At 33.7% G+C, this 27,850-nt stretch overlaps 1 protein-coding gene across 5 annotated transcripts in view; it reads left to right on the top strand.

Moving 5' to 3' along the window:
• The window catches only part of NBEA (neurobeachin), a 454,173-nt gene that overhangs the window by 184,823 nt on the left and 241,500 nt on the right, over window positions 1-27,850 (top strand). For all 5 annotated transcript variants that reach the window (XM_059493594.1, XM_059493591.1, XM_059493592.1 and 2 more), the window contains 3 exons: window positions 3,951-4,077; window positions 4,735-4,862; window positions 23,860-23,921. In XM_059493594.1, the coding sequence (XP_059349577.1) occupies window positions 3,951-4,077; window positions 4,735-4,862; window positions 23,860-23,921 (317 nt within the window). The remainder of the gene's footprint in view (window positions 1-3,950; window positions 4,078-4,734; window positions 4,863-23,859; window positions 23,922-27,850) is intronic.

The raw sequence follows: 27,850 nt of genomic DNA on the forward strand, positions 1-27,850 counted from the left end.
GTTTTGTTGCCTTTCGTGGTCTTTTGGTTTTTAATCATCTTTGTGTTGCTGTTGTAGTTCCAAAATGAAACCTGGAAAGGTTAAACCTTGGCCTTTATTAGAGACAGTGTTTTGTCTTGGTCTGTATTTATAAGCTTTGATAGTGCACAGTGGACTTACATAGTCTTAAATAAGTTCATAAATAGCCTCAATATTGTTTTGTAAGTGTTGTTTAGAATTGAAATGAGCTAACTTTTCTAGTGCTCTGCAGTTGAGGATGTTTATATGATACATACCAATTAATCTCTTCTTATGTATCAAATAAAGTAGAGGCAAGTAGCTACTTAATAAACATATTGTAGATTGTAGAGGGTGAATATTTTGGACAATTACTATTTGTCAGTGAATATTATGCTCTTTTTGGAAAGTTTTTTAGTAAGAAACAACTTAATTTAACTGGAATCTTGCATTATCAGTAGTTGTTTCTTGTGACCTACAGAAGGACTAGACCTTCTTATAAAATTATTTTTAATACTAGTAATGGGAGCCTGTTGACAGTGGAGACTGGTTTTCCATTGAGGAAGAAATCCTTACTGAGAGCAATGGATATTTAACTTAAACTCCTTTGAGGTATCTGGCTGTAGTCTTTTTTCTTTCTAAAAAAAACAAAAGCACTTGAGAGAAGAGCTCTCTTCAAGGATATCACAACTTCAGTCAAGGGTTGAGAATGTGAAAATCTCTCTGGGGTTGCAGGAAACAGAAGGGAATGCTTTTGGCATCTTCTGCTTTATGGAGTAATATAAGCTCAGTTTTTTGTTCTTTCCTTTTGCAGATTACCTTAATACCTGGTAATAGAACTTTGATTTTGTTAAGGATTAAAAAAAAGAGCCTAAAATCTAACTTTTCTGAGGCAGATGGAAGGAATGAATACTCTGAATAATGTTATTACTTCTCTCAACAGTCCATTTGTGTAGACACGTATGTTAATCTTGAATGGATTTCCTTTTAGGTATTCTTATGTCATGCAAAAAAATATTTCACACTGGAAACCTTGTTTTCCAAATGATACTGAATAGTAGTAAGCTTTTCAGTCTTCTTACTGATTAAATATCTGAACTATTTTGGCTGGGATGTAGTAGCCCTTGATTGTAAGTAATTGCATTTTAAAAATCAGTTATTTCCCTAATACTGTTCTTAGTAGAGGGCAGTATTGCAGATGCCATGGTACATGTCTGGATTAAAGGCTCCTTTTTTGACAGATCTTACTGTTTCTTTTTTTTTTATTTATGGAATTGGTTTTGATCCTAATCTATGGATTAGCTTGATTAAATGAAAAGTACTGATTTAATGGAATTTCAGCAAGTATGAGGCTTAATTAGAACTATATATGTACTGAATTCTGTAGAAAAGCATTATATGAAGATTCAAATTTTTTACTATTTAAGTTTTATATCAACATTTTAGAAATGCTAAACATATTATTGACAGTTTTAAAAAAAAGTAGTATTCCATTGAAAATATTATTTAAATATTAGATTAAAATGCTCATTTTGCCATTTTTAATTAAGCTACACCTATGATAGTCAAAACAGTGACTCATGTATGTCAGTTTTTGAGACATATAGACTGTCTAAAAACTTTCTGCTTTATATATTTTTAATCTATGAAATATCTATGTTAATTATTTTAAAGCAGTGCATATAATTTAATTGAACAGCACCATTTTTTAAAAATTTTCTATGATAGAAAGGAAACAGAATGCAATTTCTTAGAAACACTAGATGTCCCCCCAAACCTATTTACAGTCCTTTTTACAGTATATCACAGATACTCTAGAAATACATATAGAAATAGTTATATCTATGTGATGGGTAGCACAATCTCTAAGGTATATTCTGTGCTGGACTTATGTGAAAGTTGTTGTTTCTTAGTTATTCATGGGTTATAGTTGGTGTTTACATTCCATCTGCCATCACTGTCATAGTCTATGTCATGTCATGACTTCATGAAATGTATGTTACTAAAGGCCTTTAGTGCTGTGAATTCATCTTTGGGTAAATAGGTTTTCCTTCTTCATCTTTTTATGCACGAAACTGCCTTTATAGTTTCTTAGACTGGATTTCTGTAATTCATATCCTGATTCTTACTTCCATGTTAATACAAAGGTTCTAGATCTGTTTGATCTTCTGGAAGCCTAGCTGGTTGAACAACTTAGCAACTGCAGTTTTAAACAAGCTTCATGAGGAAAATTTCATTTTGGAAGGAAAAGGGAATAAACATTAAAAATATGTATATAGGAATTAAACAAGTGAAAAAGTACACAAATGCACACATGGAGACATATATATATATATATATATATATATATACACACATATATGTGAAGGTTTAATCTTTCTTAAGATATCTTATTCTCAGTTAAGTTGCTGTGATTCCTATGTTGAGAGAGATGGCCTACCTTATACTTTTGTGTTTCTCAGTGTGTTTGAGTAAATTTTGAATTTGTATTTAATCCAAGTCAGATTACACAGTGTAAACCACAATCCATCTCCCAGTCCCATTATTAAAAGAACTTCCTAAATCAGTTCCTAATATAAACCCTGAACCTCACCAGCTACTTTAGTGTCAGCAAGCCCAGTAAATCCTGCTTGCATTTTGATAGTGTTTTGAATTTAAATATTCTTAAATTATCTAGTCAAAATTCTAATCTTTACCTTCTTTTATCAATAAAAAATAGCTAAACTAAAATTTTTTAAAAAAATTCATTCCTGCTGCCAGGGTATTTTTCACATTTACCAGCATTCAACCTCTACGTTACTGCCGGCTGCTTAAGCAGTTAAGAAACCATTAATGCTTTGTAGATCTCTGCAGGAAATTGAAAAATAATATAATGTATAATGCAAAGGACATTGATGTATCTACTGCTAAAACTGACCAGAAACAAGGAGTTAACAATTATCATTTATGAAAATGGCCAGGATAATGTCATTGATCTCTAAACTGGGGTTCTTCAGCCTTCATTGCTAACTAGGATAAATCTTGTTGCCTGCCAGCCTCTTCTCCAGTAGCATTACAGTCCCTCAGGCTTTGAACTCCCAGTCCAAGACTGTTTGTAGCCACCTGTCTTGCAGTGGTGTGCTGCAGAAGGACTGTGCAAACAGGGACAGCATTTATCACAGCACTGTCACTGCTCATGGCTTCTCTGAGCTTTTGCTGGTTTGCTTCAGAGAGGCTGAGCTCACAGCACTGTTTCAGCAAACATGATAGATTGGCATTCAGAGTCTAAGTTTAGCCCTTAGCTCTGACCCAGATCACTTAAAGTATAAATGTATGCTCTGTGTGCATAGCTTTTTTTTCTGGGCAGCTGTTCACAACCCGTTGAAATGATACCCTCACCGTCCTCCTTACTTTTGAGATCTTACAATTCTCCTTGACTCAAGGAAAGAAACAGAAAAATTACAATTAGAGTCTAAATTCTCCTCAGACACCAATTTCCCCCATTTCTTACTGAAGAGATATATATTTTCTATCTTCCCTGTCATTTTTTAATTTCTGTTTTAGTTTCTGCCTGTAGTTGCAACTGGGCAGCTAAAAATGCATATATAAATATATTTTAAGAAATATTTGAAATTTTATTCTCCACCCAAGCTCATGGTAGCTACACCTTTATTTTGGAAAGATCTTGCTTTACAGTATGATGCAAAATTATTTTCAACTTTGGAATATAGTTTGGGAATAGAGGAAATGAGGTAAGGATTTATTTTGCTTGATTTTCAATAAATTTCATACTTATTATTTTTGTACCAGTGAAGTTAAGGTATTGATTTTTTGATAACCACATGGAAAGGTTTTCACTATTTTGGAATAAATAACATTATTTCCCTACTTAGAAGTAGATTAATAATACAAGGACTATTTTAAAAGTTTTGTTTCATAAGACTGAATTAAGGTTTGTGTTTTTTGAGGGACAGGTGCAGTAGACTCAGGATCTTCTTCTTCCTCTTCGTCATCCAGCTTTGTGAATGGTGCTACCAGCAAAAATCTGCCAGCTGTCCAAACTGTTGCTCCAATGCCAGAGGATTCAGCTGAAAACATGAGGTACACAAGTTCTATCTTTTAATATTAATTATAATTTCTCTTCCCAAATTTCTCTAATATAAAATAACTCATTTAATGTGCATTATTGTAGTTATATGTGTGCTACAGTGTATGTAATTTTGGGGTACCAAGGATGTGTGTACTAAAATAACACTTCGCTGAAAAGTCTGAGTTTTTCAACTGAAGGGTCTAACTTGTTTAAATTATGTCAGACACTAAAACTTCATTAAAGTATTTTTTCAGTTGGCTGGTTTATTTTCTTTATTCAATAATGACAGTACATATTGGAAAGTAAGACGTTTGTAAATGGAGCACTAGGCAGTGGAAGGAGATGCTCAACCCCTCCTGAGCAAACAAAGGTTTGTGTTAAACTGGAGAGGAAAAAACCAGACTTGTATTTGAAAAGGATAATAACAATTTTACTTGTTCTGGAGTACTCTGCAAATACTCTGGAATTTATGAGGCTGACGTACTGCTTACTCTGACATGACTTTTTCCATTTACTTAAAGCCATTTAAAACCTGTAAAGTTTGATCAAATTATGATCATCCTCTTTTCTAAAGAAGCTTATAGAAGCTTTTAAAACAGGTGTGATTTGACACAATTTAGCTTCTATTGTGAAGTTTTCTTACAATCATGGTCTCTTTTTTTTTACAGTATCACTGCAAAGCTTGAAAGAGCTTTAGAAAAGGTGGCCCCTCTCCTGCGAGAAATTTTTGTTGATTTTGCCCCTTTCCTATCTCGAACATTATTGGGTAGCCATGGGCAAGAGCTGTTGATTGAAGGTACTGTTCTGTCATTAGATTATATTATTTAAAACTATTATTCATTTCATATGAACAATTTTTTATTTTCACTAGACTTCATATAACTATTTTTGACAAAATAATTAATCAGTTCTTAATACATTGTGATTTCAGTTCTTTGCATTTAATTTCATTTAAAGTTAAAAGTGATAGCTTTTATATCCTTTTATTCCCCTGAGATGCTGTGTAATGATACATCCTGTCACAAAATAATCTCCATAGTTCACCTTTCTCTCCTCAGATTAATTCAGTGCTTCAGCCTGACTTTGAGAAAGTAGTGAAAATGCAATTAAAAAGTGTAAACTACTCCCACAGAAGAAAGTAAAATAAGACCATGCTCCAACATTGTATCTGTATTTGGTAGGGCTGTTTTTTCCTCAGGCAGGTCAATTCACAAAGGCGCATAAAGAACTGTGCCTAGAGGGGGAATAAAAACTGCTAAATTTTAAAGGAAAGTATCCTTGACCACTTTCAAGGATTTTTATGGGATTTATGTGCTATCTTTACTACTTCATGGTTAGAAAATTTGCCTCATAAATGAGGCAGGAAGTAATGCAGAAGTTATGCAGACCATGCAAATATGACAAGCTCATGAAGAAAGTAATGAATCAGTACTAGTGCAGCTAAAATAGTGAAGGGGGAATTTGCATCAGCATGCACAGGTCATGTATTCAGAGGAATATGTTCAGCCAAGTAAATTTTTTCCTTTCAGGATTCTTCTGACACACAGTATTGCTGTTAATTGAGATGAAAAAGTCTCACTCTGACAAGGTTTATCATATGGAAAGATGTACACAGGAAAAAAACAGCTTTGTGTTCAAATTCCAAACCCCCTTCTAATACACACGTTTTACCTAAATGTTTGTGTACAGTTTTTCCTATGGTAATTCCAGGATTATATCTCACAGTGTTGGCTCTTGTTACTAGAAATATTTACATCTTGTAACTGAAATTTTCTACAACTTTCTTTTCTTTCATCTTCTTATCCTGTAATATTATTATTATTGAATAATACCAAAGAACGGTATAGTAGCAGCTTAGAGTACTCAGAAGCTTGAGGTATTGTTAATTTTATAGCTTGTGACTAAGTTGCACTTCTCACTTAATGACACCTAAATTAATGGTCTGAGATTCACATTACAATGACTAAGAGAATTTATGGGCTACATTCTTAAGTCTCTTATTTCAGTGAAATTGGTTGCAAAATTTGTAGCAGTATTATCCTTTTCCATTTGGCAATTGATGAATTGCAGAATAGGTTTTATAAACTATCACTAAAATTGTCTTAGTTTTCCTGAGTTCTTTAACTGATTTTAAAAATTCTTCATTGATGTCCTTCTGCTGTTGTATTTTTGTCAGATCTGTAGCATGAACAAGGCTATAGCAGTTCCCAGGATATGACAAAGACTGAAATGCTAGAGGTCACAGGAATCTCACAACTATACAGCCATATTTAATCTCACTATTTATCCATAGAGAAAAGTTTTGTTGGATTGTTTTTGGCTTACAGCATTTTTCTGATAACTACTTGGAGGGTCATTCCATATTTTGCCCCTATTTTCTCCCTATCTATGACTTAGCCACCCAATTTGGAATCAGAAAACATTGTTCACAAACCAAATGCTGAGTTCCAAAACAAGCAATGTCCTCTACATTATTTTTCTTTAATTTTATATCTCACCTTCTCTTCAATCAATCTCTCATTCCTGATTTCTAAAAACCAGTCCTTTCTTCCCAAGTTATTGAAATAGAAATCTGGGAAGTAAAAAAAAATTCAAGCACACGATAGATTTTTACATTGTGACTGACACTTGAATTTTTCTTTTCCACATCTAAAATACTTGGGCTTTTTTTCTTCTTAACAGAGGATTCAGAGAATTGCTTTTATAGTAATTGTGTACTTCTGATCTTTTATCTCTTCATTGCCTCCATGAGACCCTTTTTCTCAACTAAACTGAATTCTTGCCTCGTAAAGATGCCTTTGAAAGAGAATTCCAAATTCTCTCTTATTCTGATACCTGATTTATTTTGAGAAGTTTTCTGTCATTCCTTGCTGAAAGGCAGGGGTAGTCTTGAAGTATTTGAAAGTGCTATCCAGGTAATGACTCAAGAAAGAGGGATTTAGGGGTGTTATTCAGGATATGAGAGTGCATACAATTCCTGTGGGGCTTTGATAATTGAAATTTGATTTTTTTTTTTTTTTACTGCAAGTAGTAATTAACTTAACACTTTTATATGCAATGGTTTAATTCGTTACTTTATATGTAAAGGTTTTAGTTATAAGAATCAAAAAGGAGAAAATAAACTTTAATTAAGTCTTAAGGCACTTGTCTGTTTTTCAAATTGATCACCATAAAAATATCTGTTGTGTTCAATGAAGGATGTACTTTCAAGTTTAACATACCCTTTCCTTCTTCGCTCTTTTTCAAAACCTCCTCATGGTATGAAGTTTCTCCCCTATCACATTTTGGTAAAATCAGAATACTGTCAGACATCCTTGATGCAGTGTGCTTTTTCCTGAGGCTCTTTCTAGTGCATGCATGTGTGTAAGAAATGCTAAATGATTTTCAGATTTGGTAAGAATGTACACAGTCTCGTAGCTGAGTGCATACTGAAGAGCACAAAACAAAAGTAAGAAGAAAACAAAATTAATTTTAAAACTTCTAAAACAGGTTAATAATAAAAATTTTCCTGAATATCTGATGGTTTATGATAGCTGTTGTCAATATATTTTTGGAAGTGTGAATACAGCTTAGTTATGATTTCACCTTTTTGTTGTAGTGCAGCTGCCTCAAACCTTTGCTGAACAATCTTGAAGTCATATCCATCAGGCTTTATCATCATTCTGTCCCATGGGAGACTGGTTGATCTATTGTTTGAGTAAATTATGCTTAATGTCTTAGGGCCTTCCTAACTTTTGAATGGAGTTGAAATGAACAGGCTGCAATGATCTTTGGTCAGTCTAGACCAAAAACTTGGGCCACTAATACTTGAAATTATTCATTTCTCTTGCTCTGGTAAATTCCTAAATGTGAATGGTAACAGAGGAACCCCATCAGGTAGTAATCTGACATTGCACTATATATTTATTGGTAAAATTCCTCATCTATTTGCTCTACTAAAATTACCAAATTACTAATTAACGAAATAGTTACTTGCTCCTATTTCTAAAACCAATTCTTTCTTCAAAAGTATCTTTCACTCCACTGAATTTCAAATGTTTCCTCAACTTCTCAGAATATTTTCTGAGTAGAAAATATTGTCAGTGATGGGTTAAAAGGGACCTTTTTGCATTTGAATACAAATAGCTTCAAACAGAGTATACACTGCTGTGGTTCGTCAACTGAGGTTCTTCCAATGCCTCCGAGAACAGAAGTTGCAAAGGTTAAAATCATCCGTACAGAATCTAATTGGAAACAAACATGCATTATGTGTAGGCCACATATTTCAGCTTAGCAGAGCTCATTGTGGAGTTCCATTTAACACTTGCACAGATATGTTTTTGCTAACTAGTTTCCATATGGTCTGCAAATTCCCTCCATGTAAAGTGCATGACAACATTCTAGCTTTTAGGTGAAAATGTTACAGGCAAGTGTAATCTGATCTGTAGCTGAAAGAAAACCTATATCCTCTTTTTGTCAAGCACAGATGGCTAAAAGTATTTCCACTACAGCTATTCTTGGAGTGTCTGGAGCAGTAAGAATAGGTCCACGGCTGAAACACAGTCACATAGAATGCTTTCCCTTCTCTTGAGTGAGGTACCAAAGAAACTTCACTGATGCTTTTACTTTGCTGTGTCATTAGCTGGGTAGAAGGTCAGCCAGGTAGCCCTTCACCAAAGGATCTCTGATGAATTCCTTGATGTACATTTGATATGTTTCTGATACAGGCACAAGTCAGATGACAGAGAGAAATGTTTTTGCGCTGATAGGAGCAGGATCTGTTTCTCCTCATTAACTCACCACATGGCTCTATGAAAATATTCAGTAGAGGTGGTGATGGACTAGCTTTGTATCATGTTTGACAGGAGGCTTCTTGAAACGATTGAAAAATTGCCCAAAACATTCCTTTGGAAACCACAGATAGAACTTGGGTGCTAAATGACACTATTCTAAAAGCTCCCCAAGCCCCCAAGTGTGACATCACTGTGGCATCTACCAATACTGGCACAATTAGTTTCTGATTTTTTTTAATAATACTGAATGTTTTATTAGGAAAAGCAGGACAACCATTTTCCTTTAGATACTATAATAATCTGGAAATCCCTTATACTTTCTGGGGAAAATTCATTTTTTTGGAGCTTAACATGCCCCTTGAGTTTCTCTTAGAAACTTTTCAGGACCTTTGTATTACTGTGTTCAAGACCACAGATGCTGTAAAGTAGAAAAATGCCTGTTCTTGCAGAACTTCTTTTTTTCCTGTACATTTTATTCTCTCATTCTTTTATCTCACTCTGCCACATCCCAAACATTTTCATTTGTGTGTCCAGGCATGCTTTCTTCCAGCTAACTAAAAATAAGGTAATTGCCCTACCAGTCTGTAGGACAGCATGTAGCCAACATTTTGAACAAAATAAATAATTTAATTAATATTTGCAAGTAAAAGGGAAAAAGAATAAATAAATAATATTACGATTTTAAAATTTGTATTAACTCAAATTAACAGCTAGTAAATAAAGCTTTAAGCTATTTATGGTGCTGAAATTTCTATAATCAAATATTTTGTCTCCTTTTGCTATTTTTATTAACAGTCTTTTTTTATAGTGTTGAATTGTGTCTGGCAAAACTAAGTGCTTAGATGAAGATATACAAAATGAGAAATGAAGGCATTGCATTGGAGAGATATATTGAATCACTTTCTGGACTAACCAAAACTCAAGAAAACTTCTAGGGGCAAAGAACAGACTTAGATCCATCCTAAGGATCCTAGGAGATGGGGACAAAGCGATGCAAAGAATGGAGGGATTGCCAAAATAATTGGGACGTTTGGCTCCCTTGGCTCATTGCTGAGACAGCAAAGACTTTTCCAGTGTCTTGGAAGAACAGATGAGTGATTTCATTTCTGTGCATAAATTTGGTTAAACTCCCACTATCTTGTCCCATAGTGAGCACTTCAAGAATGATGCCCACACTGCAGAGGTATGAAGTACTATGTTAGCAGCTTGATATGTTCAATGTATCAAAAAGACATAAAAAGAAGTTAAATACTACAGGAGCCTTTAGAGTTTCCATCAAGAGAATGCCTGAGGAGGGTAAATGGGATTGGAAAACTTTAATAGCACTTACCCTCAATTATTGCAATTGATGTTACTTGTAGTCATTATGACTATTTAAAAATTTTTTTCCAAATGTAGTCGTCAATCCAACTTCTCAAGAGGAAAAATGTCATGTATTTGCTGGATGCTTTTGGAACTTCTTTGTGACTTTTGAGCATGTGAATCACCATTTTCTCTGTGCCACATCATGGAAGGAATAATAGTCTGCATTAACCTTAATTTGCTTTAACATCATCGTGACTTATTTGTTCACATAGTGATAGACAGGTGTACTTCAATGTCAGCTAGCCACCTGCAGAAATCAGTAAAAAATCAGTGTGCTTTTTCCCTGCTCTGCAGTTGATTGCATCTGAACTGTAGATGAAATCAAGAATATGTCATTTTCCCTTGAGGCATCAAAGATGTTCAGTGCTTATGCCACTTTATGAAATAAGCCTTTCTTCTGATTTTTTAATATGTGTGATCATGTGTGTATATATATAAAAATTGATTTCCATTTTTTGGAGAAGTTCTTTAATCATTACCTTGAAGCTCATTTTAGTATGAGACATTTTCTCTGCATAATGAATTTGTCTTTTCAGGGAAGCCTCATGTAAGCTCATGCCAGGTCTACTTGGGTCTCAGATTTCAGAGATCTCTTGCAATTATATGACCGCATAGCTATATATGTACTTTAATCTGATTTTTTTGAGAACATGAAACTTATGTGATTGTTGTGATTGTCCTGAGTGAGGAGGCCTTTTAGTTTCTTGATAACTTTTCATTGTGTTGGCCAGTTTAAAGAGGTTGCTTAAAAGATGTTATTTTTACACAATATTCCCAAATATAAACATCTGTTTATAAAAAATATCCCCTGTCTTGGGTTAGGGTGTTTCTTACTCACCCTCAATATTTTCTCTGCACTATTTTTTGAGGTGCGCCATGATTGTTTAGTAAAGGAATGGAAAACTGAGTAATAACTCAAAATAATCAGCTGATTCATTTGTAATATACTGTATAATATACTCTGTTGGTACAATACTGTGGGCATTGCAGCACAAGGAGCAGGAAGGCAATTGATAAAGCAGGACTGTGGGAGCAGTAGGAACTCAGCCTTATTAAACATCAGGGAATCCCTGGTGGACATCAAGGGCATTGTTAAAACTTTCAGTGGAGGGCTCAGGCCAGTGTCATTTGCAGCAGGTGTCTCACTGGACATGATCACTCTGCTCAGTAAGGATGAGGAATCTTATGCATTATTTGGTTGTACTGGGTCAGGAACTCTAAGTTCATTTTCAAAGCAAAGTACTTTGCTGTGCCACATGCCACTCCTTCCTTTCCTTGTGCCCAAAGGGACTTAAGTGTACCTTCTTCTCTCTCCAGGAAGAGGAGATGCTGCATGTTTAGAAGAGTGCAGTTAAATGCTGTGAATTTTTTGACCCAGTCCTCTGTAAGACAGTTTTTCTGAATTTGTGGTAGTAGGATTCCTATTCATAGATTACTTTTCATCTTCACTATGAAGATTTGCAGAAAGATCCCAGAAAAAAATGCACTACTGTCTGAAAATAACCCCCTTCTTAGATAAAGAGGTTAGAATAATAATGATTTATGGATAATGCTTTTCTTCAGTTTGTGTTTTTCTTTTTAGCTTTAAGAATTTCTGTAAGCAATTTACAAGATTATATTTTTACCATGAAGAAAACCATAGGTCATTTTGAAACAGGGCATGAAATCCTCCAACAGATAAAATTTAAAATACTGCTGCTGCTTGAAAAGCTATTTGCACACATTTTAACCCATTCGTGAGCAGGAAAAAGAAAAAAGTTCATAAATTTCAAACTGATGTGCAATTATAGGCGTGTCAGAAATTTGTTTTAAGAAGTTCTCTGTCTAGGGTTGGTATGATTAGCTCCTAGTGTCTGACTGAAAGGCTCCACAGTGTGCTCATGTCTCACTTTGGGACTGATCACAGATTTTACTAAAAAACATCAATAAGTCAGGCACACATGGAGACAGAAAACAACACCAGTTTTCCAAAAGACTGTTTGGTAGGAACAAAGAAATGCTGAAGAGCTAAATGTATATTCAAATCTGCCTATTTATTTACACTTACTCCAGAGAGTCAAGGTTCAAAGTTCACAACTTATTAAGTTTCTTTAGAAGTAGGTTACTAGTGACAAGACAGAATCCAATTCAGACAGCTGAAGTGCAGGTGCCACAAAAGATGTCTCTATTATTTACCCACATTGAAATCTTCAAACTGTAATGAGCCCAACACAAGTTACAGAACATTTTTCTTCACATAATATACCTTTATGACATCTTTAAAGGGATATCATTGCAAACACCAGAAAGAGGATACACGTTCATTCAATTTTGATTTAACTCTTGATTTACTGAAGTTCCTGTGTGCAGAAATATGTTCTGAGCAGATGTTTAACATGGCAGGAAACATTATAGATCAGAGATCCAGATAGCAACTAGGAAATGCATAGCATCTGGCACCTTTTTGAAAGTAAACCTGCCAATAATTAATTACACATATGAGCTACTCTATCCCTGTCTAATGAGTTGGACACTTACTAAGATGTATTAGACTGTGGAACAGAGGTTAACTGCTCATGCTCTCTCCTGTCTCTGACTTGTGTGGTCCCAGTGTAACTTAAGGGTAGAAATTGTTGTTGGCACTCAAATTTTATGTAATTTATTAGATTATCATTATTACATTGATTATTAATCAAGATGTCTTTACATTCCAAAATGTAAAGAATTCCCATTAGACAGAAATTGGGGTTCTTCTGTTGCTTTGACAATGGAGGAAAAAAAATTACTGAAATTGTGAGACTAATTGTAAAGTTTAGTTAGGAGTGTGCAGATGTAAAAATTAGTACATACGTGCCTTCAGGAAAGCAAAAGCTGGTAACAATACAAAGTAGTCAGGTTTAATGAAAGGAAACTCTGAAAGTTATCCTTGAAAATATAGAGGGCACTAGATGTTTGAAGTTACTAAATTAGTATTTGAAGTGCTATCATATTGGAAATGATATCATACAATTATTACATATCATGCTAAATTACTATTGGAAGTGCTTTTATTATTAGGAAGTGAAGAGCATCAATTACTGGTGTTTTTAAAGCGCATAATGAAATGCACAAATTATTGGAGCCTTTAAAGAGTAAGAAAAGAAGTTAATTGTTTGTGATCCCTGGATCCCGTTTACTTCAGCAGTATTAGCCACTTTCTCATAAATTTCTTTTTCAAGCTGGTAGCCTGTAGTCCAGTTGCAAGCCAAAAGGCCTAGAAAGGACTGGTCCTTTTACCTTAGAATTCTAGAAAAATACCCTCCCTGATGTTCATCTCCCTGTTACCCTTCTTGATAGTCCATCTTTTTTGTAATCCAGTTCTGTCTCTCTTCTTGCTTTAACTTCCAGCTTTACTGGGAAATATTTTTTCTAGTGAATTTTCCTACTAACCTACTAAAAAAAAAAGAGTAGCAAGAGACCTATTTGAAGTTATTTCAAGGAAATAATTTTTAAAAGATTCTGGATAAAGTTCTTAACATGTGCAGGCACTGCTGTAACACAGCCTGTAGGTGGACTCATCATATCAACTATACAGCAGTGCTGAATGGTAACACTGGACTAAGTTGTACAATATTTTTTTTAGAACAGCCACCTTTTCCCCCCTTATTATTTTCTCCTCTACTGTCCACGTCCAAAGAAAAACGAGGTGGTATGCCAAAACGGTATTCAGTATCTACAGGATGTTCATGCTGTGACTGAAGCTCTCCACAGGCAGAGGTTCTTTGGTTCTTATTCCACTTAATTCATCATTCAGAACTCAGCAGGGGACTCTGCCTGATTTTGGACTTGAAACAGTTAGGCTGGTATTTGCCCCAGCCCTTGTCCTCTGAAGGCTTAGAAATGGAATCAATCTACTTTATTACACCGGCAGTGTTTTCCAGAGAACTACCTAACTGACAATCTATAGGGTGCAAATAACATCTCTGTATCAGATGCCCTGAAAGATGTATTTCTCATGAGACATAGTAAAATATTTCTTTTCCGTGTAGTCTGTGTTCCATGACCAGGTTCTTTACAAAATTAATCTAATTTAGGGCTGGTCACAGTTTTTCCGTATAAATTTCTAACTTTCTGTCTACTTATCACCTGTTCTATGACCCAGGCTGAAACATTTTAATTAGTGACCAAATTTATGAAGTTTCCTTACTGGTCCTGATGATTTAAAGGCATTTCTTCAGTTCATTCTGTTAGATATGGATTTACTTGTTTCCATGCCTTCAAGGCTCAAGAAAAGAATCTTGCACAAAAACTATAGACTCAATTATTTGAAAAACTACTACACTTGAATTTTAAAAAATACCTTTTTATAGATAATTTTTTGATTGGAAAAAAATGTTAATTATAGTATAAACATTAATGAACCCTCTAGCTTGATTTACCTAGATATTAACAGATTCCCTACATACCTGGGATTATTTTTGCAAGAACTAAGGTACAGTATCTTTACTGTGTTCAGTGCCACTTTATGTTAAATTTTACCTCCTTCAAAAAAAGATCCTCAGATCTGCTAAACATCTATTCTCTTATATTGTCTGATGGTGTGTGGAATTTTATGATTCAGTCTTTTTATACTTCTTGTCTGTGGAGATTTTCTTGCAATGAGAAAACCTCACGCTGAAAGAACTTGTCAGACAACAGAGACAGTTGTGATATGTCAAATTAAGATGGCAAAGTGATGTCAAAGCAAGTCTAGAGAGAGCCCATAACAATGTTACTGTCAAGTAAATATAGAAAACTGAAACACAAGAAATACAAGTTATTTCAAGAGATCTATGACTGCAGAGGGTTTCTTGTGTTTTGAGAGACACTGTTTCAGAATGATTAGCTCTTGTCAGTAGGGCTTCAGGACAGAAGCGAGATCTGATGGCAGCCAACTAAGGTCAGCAAAGTTCAGCTTGGAGATTTTTCTTTTCCTTTTCTTGTTATCAAATTCTCAGGAAGCATTTACATTTACACAAAATTGGTTTTGCTACTCAGGAGATCACATCTACTTAAAATAAGGGTCATCTTGGTCACCTTAGAAATTTAGGAAGCTGCATGAGCTCTGAGCTTTTCTTATACTCCCTATTTGTAGCTGTGCTGGTTCACTCAGTGTGGCCCCAATATTGCTAAAGAGAAGAAATATAAGAAAGTAAGGAGGATCAGTAGGAGTAAGTGGTTTTATTGCTGGGCAGCTTAACCTTTTCTCACCATCCTTTTTTTGTCATTCACCAGGGACGTATTTCAGTTTTGCCATGTCCCCCTAATAATAGGAAAGAATGTAACAAGGAGCTAGTAGAAAATAATAGAAAGAAGAAAGCAAAAAGTAATTCCTATGTTTACTGTAAGAGGAGAGAAACAAAAAGGAATAAGCTCATAAAATAGGAATAGGTTATAGACTGAAGCTGAGAAAAAGTTGATAAACTTTAGGAGTAAAAATAAAGCTTCATACCTAAGGAAAATACTGCATTAAGTAACACTTTTCCAGGGAAATCTTGATATTCTAGAGGCTGTTATTTGGGATCATACCTATGATGTATCTTTTCTAGGATGTCCCTTTTGACAACCTTAGAAAGACTTGGAAAAGGTTCTTGAGATGAGGAGAAAGCACCATTATTGTAGTAAAGGTATAAAATATAAACATTTACTTATGTTATTGAGTGAAATTAATGTCTTCATTTCTGCTTGTATAGTTTGAAAATAATTTACTACTGAGGTAATACTTGCAAAATGTATTTCCTCTAACTCAGATTTGAGAGGAGGTGAAAGACTGAGGAAAAAAGAGAGAGGTAGATGTTTCTTCATTTCAATAAGACAACCTTTTTTTTCCATGTATTAAATATGTGGCAACTTCTTTGGTATCACTTGTTTCTCTTTAGTAATTTTTCTACAAATTTAATTACAAAACTGGCAACTCTCTTGGGAAAGGAATGCCAGGAAAATACAAAAAAATACATGACAGAACTTCAAAAATATTTTAAATTCTCACATTTTAAATTAAATTTTAAATGTCTTTATCAATAAATGCTTTTCTTACTTCTGCCATTGAAATGAAATGTCCCTGGCAGCAGCTAAGTTAGAAATTTATTGACAATTGTGAGCCACTTATTTGAATAATATCTTAGTATAAAGAGGAAAATTAGAAGATTTTCGGGATAATATTTGAATTTTCACAGTGGACAATTTGGTTTTGGAGGAAAAATCTGGAATGCTTTTCATTGAGATTCTTTCTAGATAAATAAGTGTTTGGGATTTTCTGGAACCTGTGTTTTCCAGGCTTCTCCTAAAAAAAAAAGTTTATAACTTATTCAAGTCTACCTTAAAATGAAGTACATTTTAAAAGAAAAGCAATAATTCCACTTTACAGACCTTTTCAAGATTGGAGATATTTTAGTTTGATCAATTGCAGCACAGTGTGATCATTGATTTGGGTGTTTTTACCTGTAGTCTAGAAGAGGAGGAAATACATTAAATTTACAAAAAAATTCTAGTAAATATGTGTCATACCACTTAAAAAAAAATCTGCTTCACTTAATAGGGAATTGTTTTCTTATAATTAATATTTGTGTTGAATTATTTTATATAAAAAGAATGGTTTTGTCTTTTTTTTTTGTTAATGCTGATTAGAACAATTTCTCAATTGATGCATGATAGATTGATGTAAATCTTAGATCTGTTGTACTATAGAAGTTGGATAACCAAATTATTTCAATATCATACAATGCTTAAAAATATTTGGAAGATATTTAGAAATATTTCTGTCTGAAGAAACTGTTTTAAGAGAAACACATACAAATACATATATTAAGTAAATTCCAATGGAGCATTGGACAAATAAAAATTTACCACAGGCATTAAATTAAAAACTGAATCAGTTTTGAAAATCTTCTGCAGTATATTAAATTGAACAGTGGTAGTGGATTTTATTTTATAGATTAAGTAGTCTCCTTTTCACTTGATAAATGAGAATTTGTGCATCCCATTACAGTAAAGGAAAATTGTCAGAAAATCCTCAGGTTAGCATAAGGCTGGACTCTTCAGAGTAGTGTGGCACTAGCATCAGTTTTGTCAATATCATTGCAGCTCATGGGATTACTGGACAAAAGTCTGTAATTTTAAAAACTAAATCATCTATGTGCTGTAATAAATCCTCTCTCTGTGGGTACACTCTCAGGGGTTTTTGCCATTCTATGATTCCATAGGGATGTTTTCCAGTCCATATTTAGATTCCTTTTTAGTAACTGCAATTGTGAAGAAGTTTAGGTTTTCTCACTTTAATAAAATTATTCAAGAAACTATTACATACCAGTCTTACTCTTTTAAATATTGCCCCAATATTAAGGTCTGTTTTGTTTTACTGATCTGACTAAAAGGGATGACCCATTTGAGTTGTGTTGGGAGATGTTAAAATCTGGGAGATTTTGTTGACCTATCACTGTTTATTTGAGGTGTTTCTCCTAAGATGTCCATTCTAAAGATTTATGATAAAATTTTAAAGGTATTCTATTTGATTACCTGGATGATACCTTTCCTGTCTTTCCAGTACCACATAAAAAGACAATTGCTTGTAATGTGCAGTACCTTTCACCATAACCAAAAAATCCTTTAAGAATTGTAACTGTTTTGATCAACTAAAAAACATGGAGTCAAATTCACATTCACTGTATTTTTCTGTATCGCTCTTCTGTTCTGTAAAGGAGATTTGCCCGTACAAAGAATGGTCTGGAGTACTAATACAGCCATCCTTCGTGGTCCCTAGAGTTGGCAGTAATGTCAGTCAAGGCTGCTGGAGGAATTGTTAAATCCATAGCCCTGACTTTGTTATTTTTGTGAGTTATGTCTTTGGAATAGTGTTTTCTTTCATCTAGTAAAAGCAAAGTTATAATTATTTTGCAACATGGCTGTGATTTCCATCTGCAGACTTTCTTCAAATCCTGAATATTTCCCAGCCTTTGCTTTTCATAAGGACCATTAGTGTAACTTAAATGCCTACAAAATATGTGACATATGTATGGTTCTAAAATGAATTTTGAGTGTAATCTTGCAAAGCTTTACATTCTGTTTAATAATCTTCCCACTGCTCCCCCAATAATTGCTTGCTTTGGAATAAGAACATCTGTTGTTTCAGTTTAAGTTTTGTATACTTAGCATTTACTGTTTACTTCCCAATTTTTCACCAATCTTATATTTTCTCTCCATACTCTCTCTTTTCAGGTCTTTAGGGATCTCCCCAGGAATTTGATAATTCATGAAAAACATTACTTTGAATCTAATTTTCTCTGAGTGACAGCATATGGAAGAGAGGGGATAATATAGATTTAAATTATCTAAATAACTTTTTTGGTCAAAAAAGGAGTCCTATTACTTCTTTCTTATAAATCGCATTTAGAAATATATTTCAAAGAAACATGTGCCAGAATTTGCTGAAGAAAGAGGTTTAGAATGAGCAAATAAAATATAAGGAAAACTCGCATTTCCAACCAAAACATCACCATAACTTTTGTCCTAGTATTTTCACAGCCAAAACATGCTTTAGTTTCTGTGCCCAGGGATCAATGTCCTTGAAACTTTGTTGTGCCATTCCTAACAAATGCTGAACAAAGTAGAAGGGAAAAAATGAAAACCCAATCTGTGAGTGGTAATTACCAGTAGAAAATTCCTATTCTGTCTCATGGCATAGAAATCACTGAGGACTATGGAAAGAGATATCACAGTAGGAGTTACCCATAATTGTTATGAACATTTTGAAAGAATTTGAAACAGTACAGTTTTGTTTAAGGTATGTGGAAGACTATATCAGTAGGAAATAAAAAAAGCTTACCTTACAAAAAAAAAATCTACAAAGAATTACAGTGTTTTCTCTGGTTTTTTTTCTGTGTAATTTTAGGTGGTTTTGCTCATTTCTAGGTACAATTTACTCATTTTTCACATTAATAAAATAATGGATTTAATAGCATGTGTGGTTTTTTCATAAGTATCTTGTACTATACAAAGCCTCTATAGTTTTGATGACATGCTGTAGAGGAATAATAAAGACCAATTTTTCTCTGAACTGAGTTAAATGGATTCAACCTTCTCAAACATTTTACCAGCCATACCTGAGATTTTTCAGATAAGCAGAAGCTATAATTGAGTGAAAGATTTCTAAAAGCTCTAAAGTTTTGTTAATTGCATCTTTTTTTCTAAGTTGAACATGAGCTATAAAAACATTTAGGTTTTGTTTTTGCTAGTATTACAATTGATTCCAGTTCCAATGAGGGTTTAAGTTGACACAAAGTAAAATCACTGAAAGAAAATGCAGGCAAACCTTGATAAGTACCAGATGAAGTTGTGGTGGTATTCAGTTAGACCCGTACACACATTGTATTAATAATAATAAAAAGAAGTTCAAAACCATGATCTTATTTCATGAGGATTTTTTTTAAAAAAATTGATTTTATCAGCCTACATTATATTTCTTCAAAATGTAAATTCACACTGACTAGTTCAGCATGGTGACTTGGAAGTTTTGAACCTATGACTTCATTGATGCCGCAGGCATGACTAAAACAGTATAGTTGAAATTAATCTTTTTTTAGACATTAATAAGTCATAGTGAAAAGGAATAATTAGCATATCTTTGGGCCAACAGAAGAGCACTGAAAAAGAAGTCAAGTAAACCAGAGCATTTCAAGATAATTGCCAGGCATACATCATTTATTCCAGATTAGCCAAGGTCATGCACTTGATGCTTCCAGTTTTTGCATCCATATATGTGGTCATTGTTGCCATCAAATTGCTGAATTTTGATGGCTATATTTAATGGACTGAGAATAGACCATGAAGAAAACTACTGAAGAACAGCAAATGTAAAAAGCGCGCACTCCATTCAGTTCAACAGTGACCTTTTTAACCTTGCTGTATGCAGGAAATACCCACTTGTATTTTAGTAATTACATTAGCTTCCTTAATGGCATTTGATACAGATGGTATAGGAAGAACTTATCTGCTGCTGAAGAATGCAGGCAACAGTTTTAGTTTGAGTGGCAAATACTTTTTCTCATTAGAGTTGAGGAGGGGAAAGAGAACTGAAAATAGATTTGTGTGCTCTTTTCAATCAGAGATGCCATTATTTTTCCAAGCTTGTTATCTTTTTTTTCCTCATTATGTTAAAACTAATAAAATTTTGCACACATTGAAAACTCCTGTCAAACCCTGCAAAATGGTAAAGAGGAAGAAAAAATGCAGTTGTTAGCACTCTGGAGCTTAGAAAATCAATTGGAAAATTGATATTTATTCTGATTCATACTACAAATCCTATTTTTAGTTTTATGAAGAGACTTCAACCAATTTATGTCTTCTGTACTGTCTGAAAAATGGGAGGAAAACTTTTCTACCCCTCTTTTAATTTTTATATGTCAGGATATAGACTGTGCACTAAGGGAAACTTTTTTTGTTCCTGTGCTGTGCCAGAAGAAATGAGTCAATTCACACAATTTTGACTCCTAGAGGAGAGGAGGGTACAAATCTAGAAACTGAAAAAGTAATAAGATTATCTTTTTTTCTGGTCTATGAAGGAAAAGTTAAATAGGATAGGGATTGGGGTTCTTCCTAAACTTGCTCCTGCAGCTTTTGATGATGTGGGATCTTCATAATGCAACCAGAGATTGCATTCTGACAGTTTTTCCTAATAGGCAGAAATAGATCTGTCCTCCATTAAGTCTGATCTTTTTTTATCACTCTCTACTATTGACTGCACGACAACTCTGACAGTAGATTTTGAAGATTGTGTTTTGTGTAATAGAAAAAAAAAATCGTTATTTATTTCAAATCTTAACTGCTTAATCAGGAAAAAGTGAAAATGGGAAGAAGCACAATAGAGCCCTTGGCAGCTAGGATGGAGGAAATGGAGCATATAATGGAGGGCACACGCTTTCCCTCGTGTTTTGAGTGAAAGGAGTCCCTGAAGTAGGATTAGGGGGCTGATATGTAAAAAATTTATAAAACAAAATGGTGGCCCTGCTATGAATGTTTTGCATTTCTGTATTCTGTTTTACTTCAAGGAATGTATTATATGAGTAGTTAAAGGTGAAGAGAAAGTATTTCTGTTTCTATTTCTTTCTTACTGACCATCAAGGTACACAGGATTCCCTATTTTCTGTCTGGGCCACTCCAAGCTCTGCTTATTTCTGAGTAGAGAGCTGCACACTTAATTTCTGCAGTAGACTGAGACAAACATCGTTGACACCGTGACCTTCTTTAATGAGGCTTTCCTATCTCACACTCTATTTTCATATGAAAAAAGTGCTACAGTCTCTAAGATAATTATTTGTTTCTTTTGGACCTGGAAACCAGCCTCTTTTAATACTAGTGGTTATGAGAGGTGTTAATGACTGTTACCAATGGGTTGTTTCATCAGCGGGCAATTAAAGAGCTGGTAACTAAGGGGCCTGCTGATGTGCTAACCAGATGTCAGTTCTGTATCCTTTTCTTTTTCTGAATTTCACAAAATCAGTTTGAATCTCCTTTCCAGTGCTGGAATGCTAAATCCAAGTTTGCAGTTGATTAGATGTGATATATAAAAATTATCAAGTAATGTCCAGAGGAATAGCGAAAGGACATCAGTTTGAGGTCAGATGACCACTTAGACCTATATCATTATCATGTTATTAAAAAGTTAGAGTGTATAAATATTCTTATTGTAAATAGATAATCTTGGTCTAAGCAATTATGACTCTTTCAAACAGGATCATGTTTTTTCATGTCTGTAGCTTTGTGTTATTAGGACTAGATCATCATTGTTATCTGGATGATTATCATGAGTATTTCTAGCTTTGGGCCATTTTAGGCACACTCCAGAATTTTTTGGTATTGTTTGAAGCTGCACAGGTAGCATAGGAATGCCCAACTGTATTTGAAATTTAAGAACTTCTAATTTAATTAATTAAGACAGAAAATATTAATTATGTATGTATCTTCAGAGTATATATTTTATGTCAAGATTTCTTTTTGAAAACCCGGTGAAGATACAAAGATATTACTGCTGATGCATAATCGCTTTTATGTAGTTTAGTTGGTTTCTTTTTCATAACTGTGTATGGTGCTTATTCTGGATACATTTGTTCTTTTGATGTAAAATCAGAAGTAAGAACATGTACAAATTTAGAAGATTGTAGCATGGGGATAGGTTTCCAAGAGCATTATTTTGCCTTAGTCATGTTTTAGTACACCTGAGATCTGATTTTGAAAGACGTGTATGACAGAAAGAGGTTTTATTTTGGTTTGTTTATTTGGTTGGTTTGTTTTAATTTTACAGAATAAGAGTTGAATTCAGAATAAACCAGATAACAATCTATGATGAAATATTTGATGTGTCTGTCCTACCTGCATTGGCTTAACTGTAGAGTTCGGTCTTCTGTTTGGATTTTCTTTGTCAGCTTCCAAACAGTGGAAGTAGCCTGCAGGTGATAAGCATCTCATTAATCTTTCTGATCCTCTAGCACTTGAGCATGGGAATAGCTGATCAATTACAGCAATTGTCTCCCTAAATGAGCTTTGCACATCTGCCTCTTATTTCATTAACTGCCCCTATATCTGATAGAATGGAAGCCTAGTGGCTTCTTACAGCTTGTTCTGTGTTACTGTACAATAAGGATGGCGCTGTTAGCAAAATGGGCACAAAAGGGTATTTATCCACTACCCCAAACAAATATACATGCTATCGTGTAGGAGTGCTTTTGTCTCTAATCACTGTTTGTAAAAACGTTCTTAAAGCACATCAGCTTGCTTTCCAGCCACCTATTTAGCCCTTACTTTTAAGCTTATTTGTAAATTTATCATTTTTGTAACATAGTCAATGTGTTTCCATGCCCTAAAGCATCATATCAATGACTATATGGTTTTAGATAACAGAAGCTAGCACATGCAAGATTAACAGTAGAAATGAAATTTCCTGCAAATGTCCTTACAATTCATCTTCAAAATACTTAGATATGGCATCCTTCTCTCAGACAGTAAATTTACATTTCCAGAGCTACAAACCAGTATTTGCAATAGCAACAATGTTACTAGATATTTATTATTTATGTGAAGTACAGAACAATGAGTACCAGTTAGACTACAGAATCCAAGGTTTGTTCTAAGAAACATGCCCTAAAAATTATGGGGTTTGATTTTAATAAAAATATGATTTCTCATGAATGCCTCTTTCATTAATACTCAAGCTTTCAATTACAGAATAATCAATTATCAGACGAAAATTAAAATAATGTTTAAGCAGAGGCTTTATTCTTTATCTGTTATTAACTGATCACTTTATTCTTATGGATATACATTATTTATTATTCAAAAGCTGTTAACTTATGTTTATCATACATTAAATTGCTTCAGATTATACCAATATTTATTTATTTATTTACTTATTTATTTAAATAACTCTGCTAAATGCCAAAAATAATTAGAAGGCATTCTGTCCTGAACTGGTCTAGATTATTCCAGGTGATTTTTATGAACATTTAACTATTCTTGAACCTGAAAGTCTCAGTTAATTGTGCTTGAAACTTCTTTTATTCTGAGTTATAAAAAATATACATTTATATGTTTTATGGATTTATGGAATGATGGAGCTATAATATCAAAATACCACCATCTTTTCAACTAATTTTTGACTGTTCATTGCAGGTCTTGTTTGTATGAAGTCAAGTACTTCAGTGGTTGAACTGGTTATGCTGCTTTGTTCACAGGTAAGATATTCTCTGTTTTTGATTGGATTAATTTCTTTGTGTAATCCCTGTCAGCCAAGGAATTGTATCTGGCAGTTTGTTTCATTCTTCCATTTCATTACCAAAAAAAACCAAATTAATTTCTTCTGGTAATATGTAAGTTGTAATTTTTTTTTTTTTTTTAGAGATTAATTCTATAGTTTTTCTATATTCACAGAGTATACAAGGTATATTTGCATTTATGTTCTAAAAATGTATGGATGTACATTACGCATTTTCTCTGTGTATGAGCTCTCCTGCAAACCCGTTCTTATCTAGAATATGTAAGTAGGATACTGTGGTCATAATTTTATGATGGAATTTCTCTTTGAATTAGTGATTTTTTTTAAAACATTGCTTTGTGCTGACTTTATTACTTTTGATATACATGGCATAACATTGAATATTTTACGTAGCTGTCACTATATAAAAAGCAGAGGAACATGGATTAAGTAGTCCTCAAGAACTGGCAGAAGCAGAACATTTCTATATAAAAATTCTGTCATTGATTATTGGTGTTTTAACACAGCAGTAATGAGTTCCTCAGAAATCCAAATAATTAATGTTTCGAAAAAGCTTTCAAAAATAAAATATTGAAAATTAAACCAGTTTCTCATACTATTTGGATTATTTATATCTCACTTTTCATATTACTTGTCTTGCTAGAATTGTTAATGGCTAATATTGTGTATATACCCTTTTAATTTAAAGTGCGAGTAAGAAGTTATCAGCAAGCATTGTAGAACTTTGTTCACTTTGTAGAATGTAAGAAAATTAGGATTTCCTGACAGATCCAAATAACTCTGTAAGTTTTTATACTTCTCTAAAAACTTCTAACAACATTTCATTTCATTCAACATTCCTCATAAAACTATAATACCAGTTCAACTCAAAATAAGTTTGTGTATAAAATGCCCATGTTAACTTATTATATAATTATCAAAGAAAATTGTAGCTTTTCTTGAGCATTCACTACTGCATATTGACAGCATGTACCAAAAATAAACTGTAAACAAAGGCATTTCTAGGGACAATTGAAATGAAAATCTACTTTTGAGAAATTTATCTGCAAATAATAAACATTTACAAGTAGATTTAGGGGCGAGTAATCCAACTTACCTTGTCTGTCTGTAAGTTGCATTTCTTCAAGCTTGTGTCATAAGGAAATCATTAAATCTTGTTTTCCTTTGTATTTTTTTTCCTCTTCCTTTCTTTTCTTCCTCTTTTAGAGGGATATCAGTTAGGGAAACGTAAAAGAAAAATACATCCCTGGCAGGAATCCTCAGTGGGATTTCAACTTCAAACCTTCTCTAGCAGGGCACTCGAAAAATTTGTTACCTAATGGTGAAGTCTTGGGTTCCAAGAAAATTCCAAAAGATCCATTAAGGCTTTTGAGCTCAATGTTCTTGTCATGCAACTTTTTTCTTTTATTTTTAGCAGCTCTTGAAACATTTCTTCAAGGGAAAGAATAACTTACAGTCCTTTCTTCCCTAGCCTTTAGTTTTGCTGCAGTTCTCAGGAATAAAGTGGAATGTAGCATTAGGGTCTAGTGTCTTTGATGGCCTCATCATCTAATCATAGGTTTAACATTACTCATTTGCTGGCTCCAGGAATTCCTGCCATTAAGGGCCCTAGAGATGAAACTTTGCCTCAAATATTGATTGAAAGGAAGAGAGAGAAATTTAAGCTCTTTCTGCAATGCTCTTTCTTTAGACATCTCAGTAAAGCTACGTAACAAATACAGCAAAAATCAATTTGTTATTTTTATGACTCCTATACATGCTGGGTTTATTTCAAAGTATTTTAAAAATAATGTTCACTTTATACCTGGACTAATGGGAAACGCCTAATAATTTTGAAGCTTCAAATGTTTATTTATTTTCTTCAATGTTTGCTTGGAAGAACTCTTTTTCCATCTACCTAATTACTTGAGTGAATTGCAAGCTTTTAGTTTTTATACCCCATCTGATACTTCAGGGTTGTTTCCTTGTCTTCTAAATAACAAGGATTTTGTCTCTGGGTGTCCATTTATTATGAAGTACTTCAGGAGTTAATGCTGTAGTGTTTGTTGGGGGAGTCATGGTAATTGTTTCTACAGGAGCTGTCAACAGGGGGCCGTAGTGGTGCAAATTGCAGCCTCCTCCCCTGCCTTTCTGACCTCTGGAATATTCTTCTGAACAGTAGCATTTCTGCAGAATATAGTGGTTTATCCCATAGGTGCAAACAAAACACTCTGCACTTCTATTCTTCTACAGGGAAGTATTGTTTTTTTTTTTTTTTTTAAATTTACATTTTAAAACTGTCTGTCGGAAGAAAACATGAGATAAATGCTATGAAAATACTAATACATAAAATGGGTAGAAGAAAATGACAGCCAAATATCATAATCCAGCCTAATGTTAGCAGAACTTAGGATCATAGGAGATGTTGTCCACAGCAATTGAGGATAACTTATCTATATAGAGAAGAAGCAGCGCTACCTGGGTTTTTCCTTATGACAAATTAAGCAATGCGAACTAGAAAGACTGCATAAAGTATATAGTTTGTGGGTTTTTTATAATCCAATTGTAAATAGGGCTTTTCTTTCTAACATGGGTAAATCCTTTGTATTCAAGTTGAATGACATTTTACAGATTATGTGGGGAAGTTTGAAAAGTGTCACTCAAAAGATAGATGGCGATAATAAAAACCTTTGAAAAGTACAATTTTGTTTGCACAGAACAGAGTAACTTTAGACATTGAAAAGGAAAGGGAAATGCAAAGTTTGTTTTCCTTTCATTTGCTACAGCAAATTAGATGCTTTTATGCTTTTTATGTTGGAAATTCCATGTTAACGACTACAGATTAGCAGGGATGTCAGAATTTTTTTTCTTATCTGAGCTCCTGAATAAAATCAACATTGCCAGCGGCTCACATCCAAGGTATGGTCTAAATTTACATGAAATATCACATTACAAATGTCTGAAGGTACATGTCATGGATAATTCAGTTCATATGGGCAGCCTTTTAGGCTCTGAGGAATATGCAATCAAGCCTTTCCCCCAGAGGAATTTGGAGTTTCTGTGAAAAATACGTTTTAAGTTTTAAAGGAACTCCTGTATGGATGGTACTTCATTTGTAGGTTTGGGGAAGAACAAAAAGCACTAGTCTGTGTTTTCAGAATCTTTCTTTTACAGTAAGATAATACTTGTGTTATATCTTTTTCCTAGTAACACCTACTGCAGTAGATTAAAATTTAGGTTAATTTGAAGCTTTATTCTCTTTATTTATATAAACCATAATCACACATCCAAGCACTTGAAAAAAATTTCTAAATAAATGATGATAAACATATAATGATTTTCACTGCCTTTTTATTTGGATTTAGTCTATTTCTACATAAAATGGATGAAGATGTGTTATGTTTGACAATATCTGTGCTTGATTAGCTGGTCTTTGTTCCCTCAGCCTAGTTGAGCATGTCACAGCTGTGTCGCTGTTGGAGTGAGAGATTTCTTCAATAAACCATGCAGTATTAGAAAAATGCATCAATTTTTGCAGTGTAGCTCCTTCTTACATCAGATGTAGATTTCAATTACTTTTTTTTCATATTCTTTTTTCTTTTTTTTTTTTTCCCTAACCAAAACACTACAATAGTTTCTAATTGCTTCCAGATCCTTTGCAGATTCTTCTCTTTGGGGAGACAGCTTCTGAAAAAATTGAGTAGTTGAGTCCCAGAGGAGTTTTATCTCATGACACTTGTATTTTTCTGTATCTTACCTATTTACAAGGGAAAATAATTTTCCTAAAAAGAAAATACTGCTTTATTTTTAAAGACATCTTGTTACTCAATCTGTTTGAAAATATAATTATTATGAGGATAAATGCTACATTGTCCTGAGTGGCAGAAAAAATTTGGAGCAATATCAAGA

Source organism: Ammospiza nelsoni, chromosome 2 (assembly GCF_027579445.1).
Source record: "Ammospiza nelsoni isolate bAmmNel1 chromosome 2, bAmmNel1.pri, whole genome shotgun sequence".
In the NCBI taxonomy this organism is placed as follows: Eukaryota; Metazoa; Chordata; class Aves; order Passeriformes; family Passerellidae; genus Ammospiza; species Ammospiza nelsoni.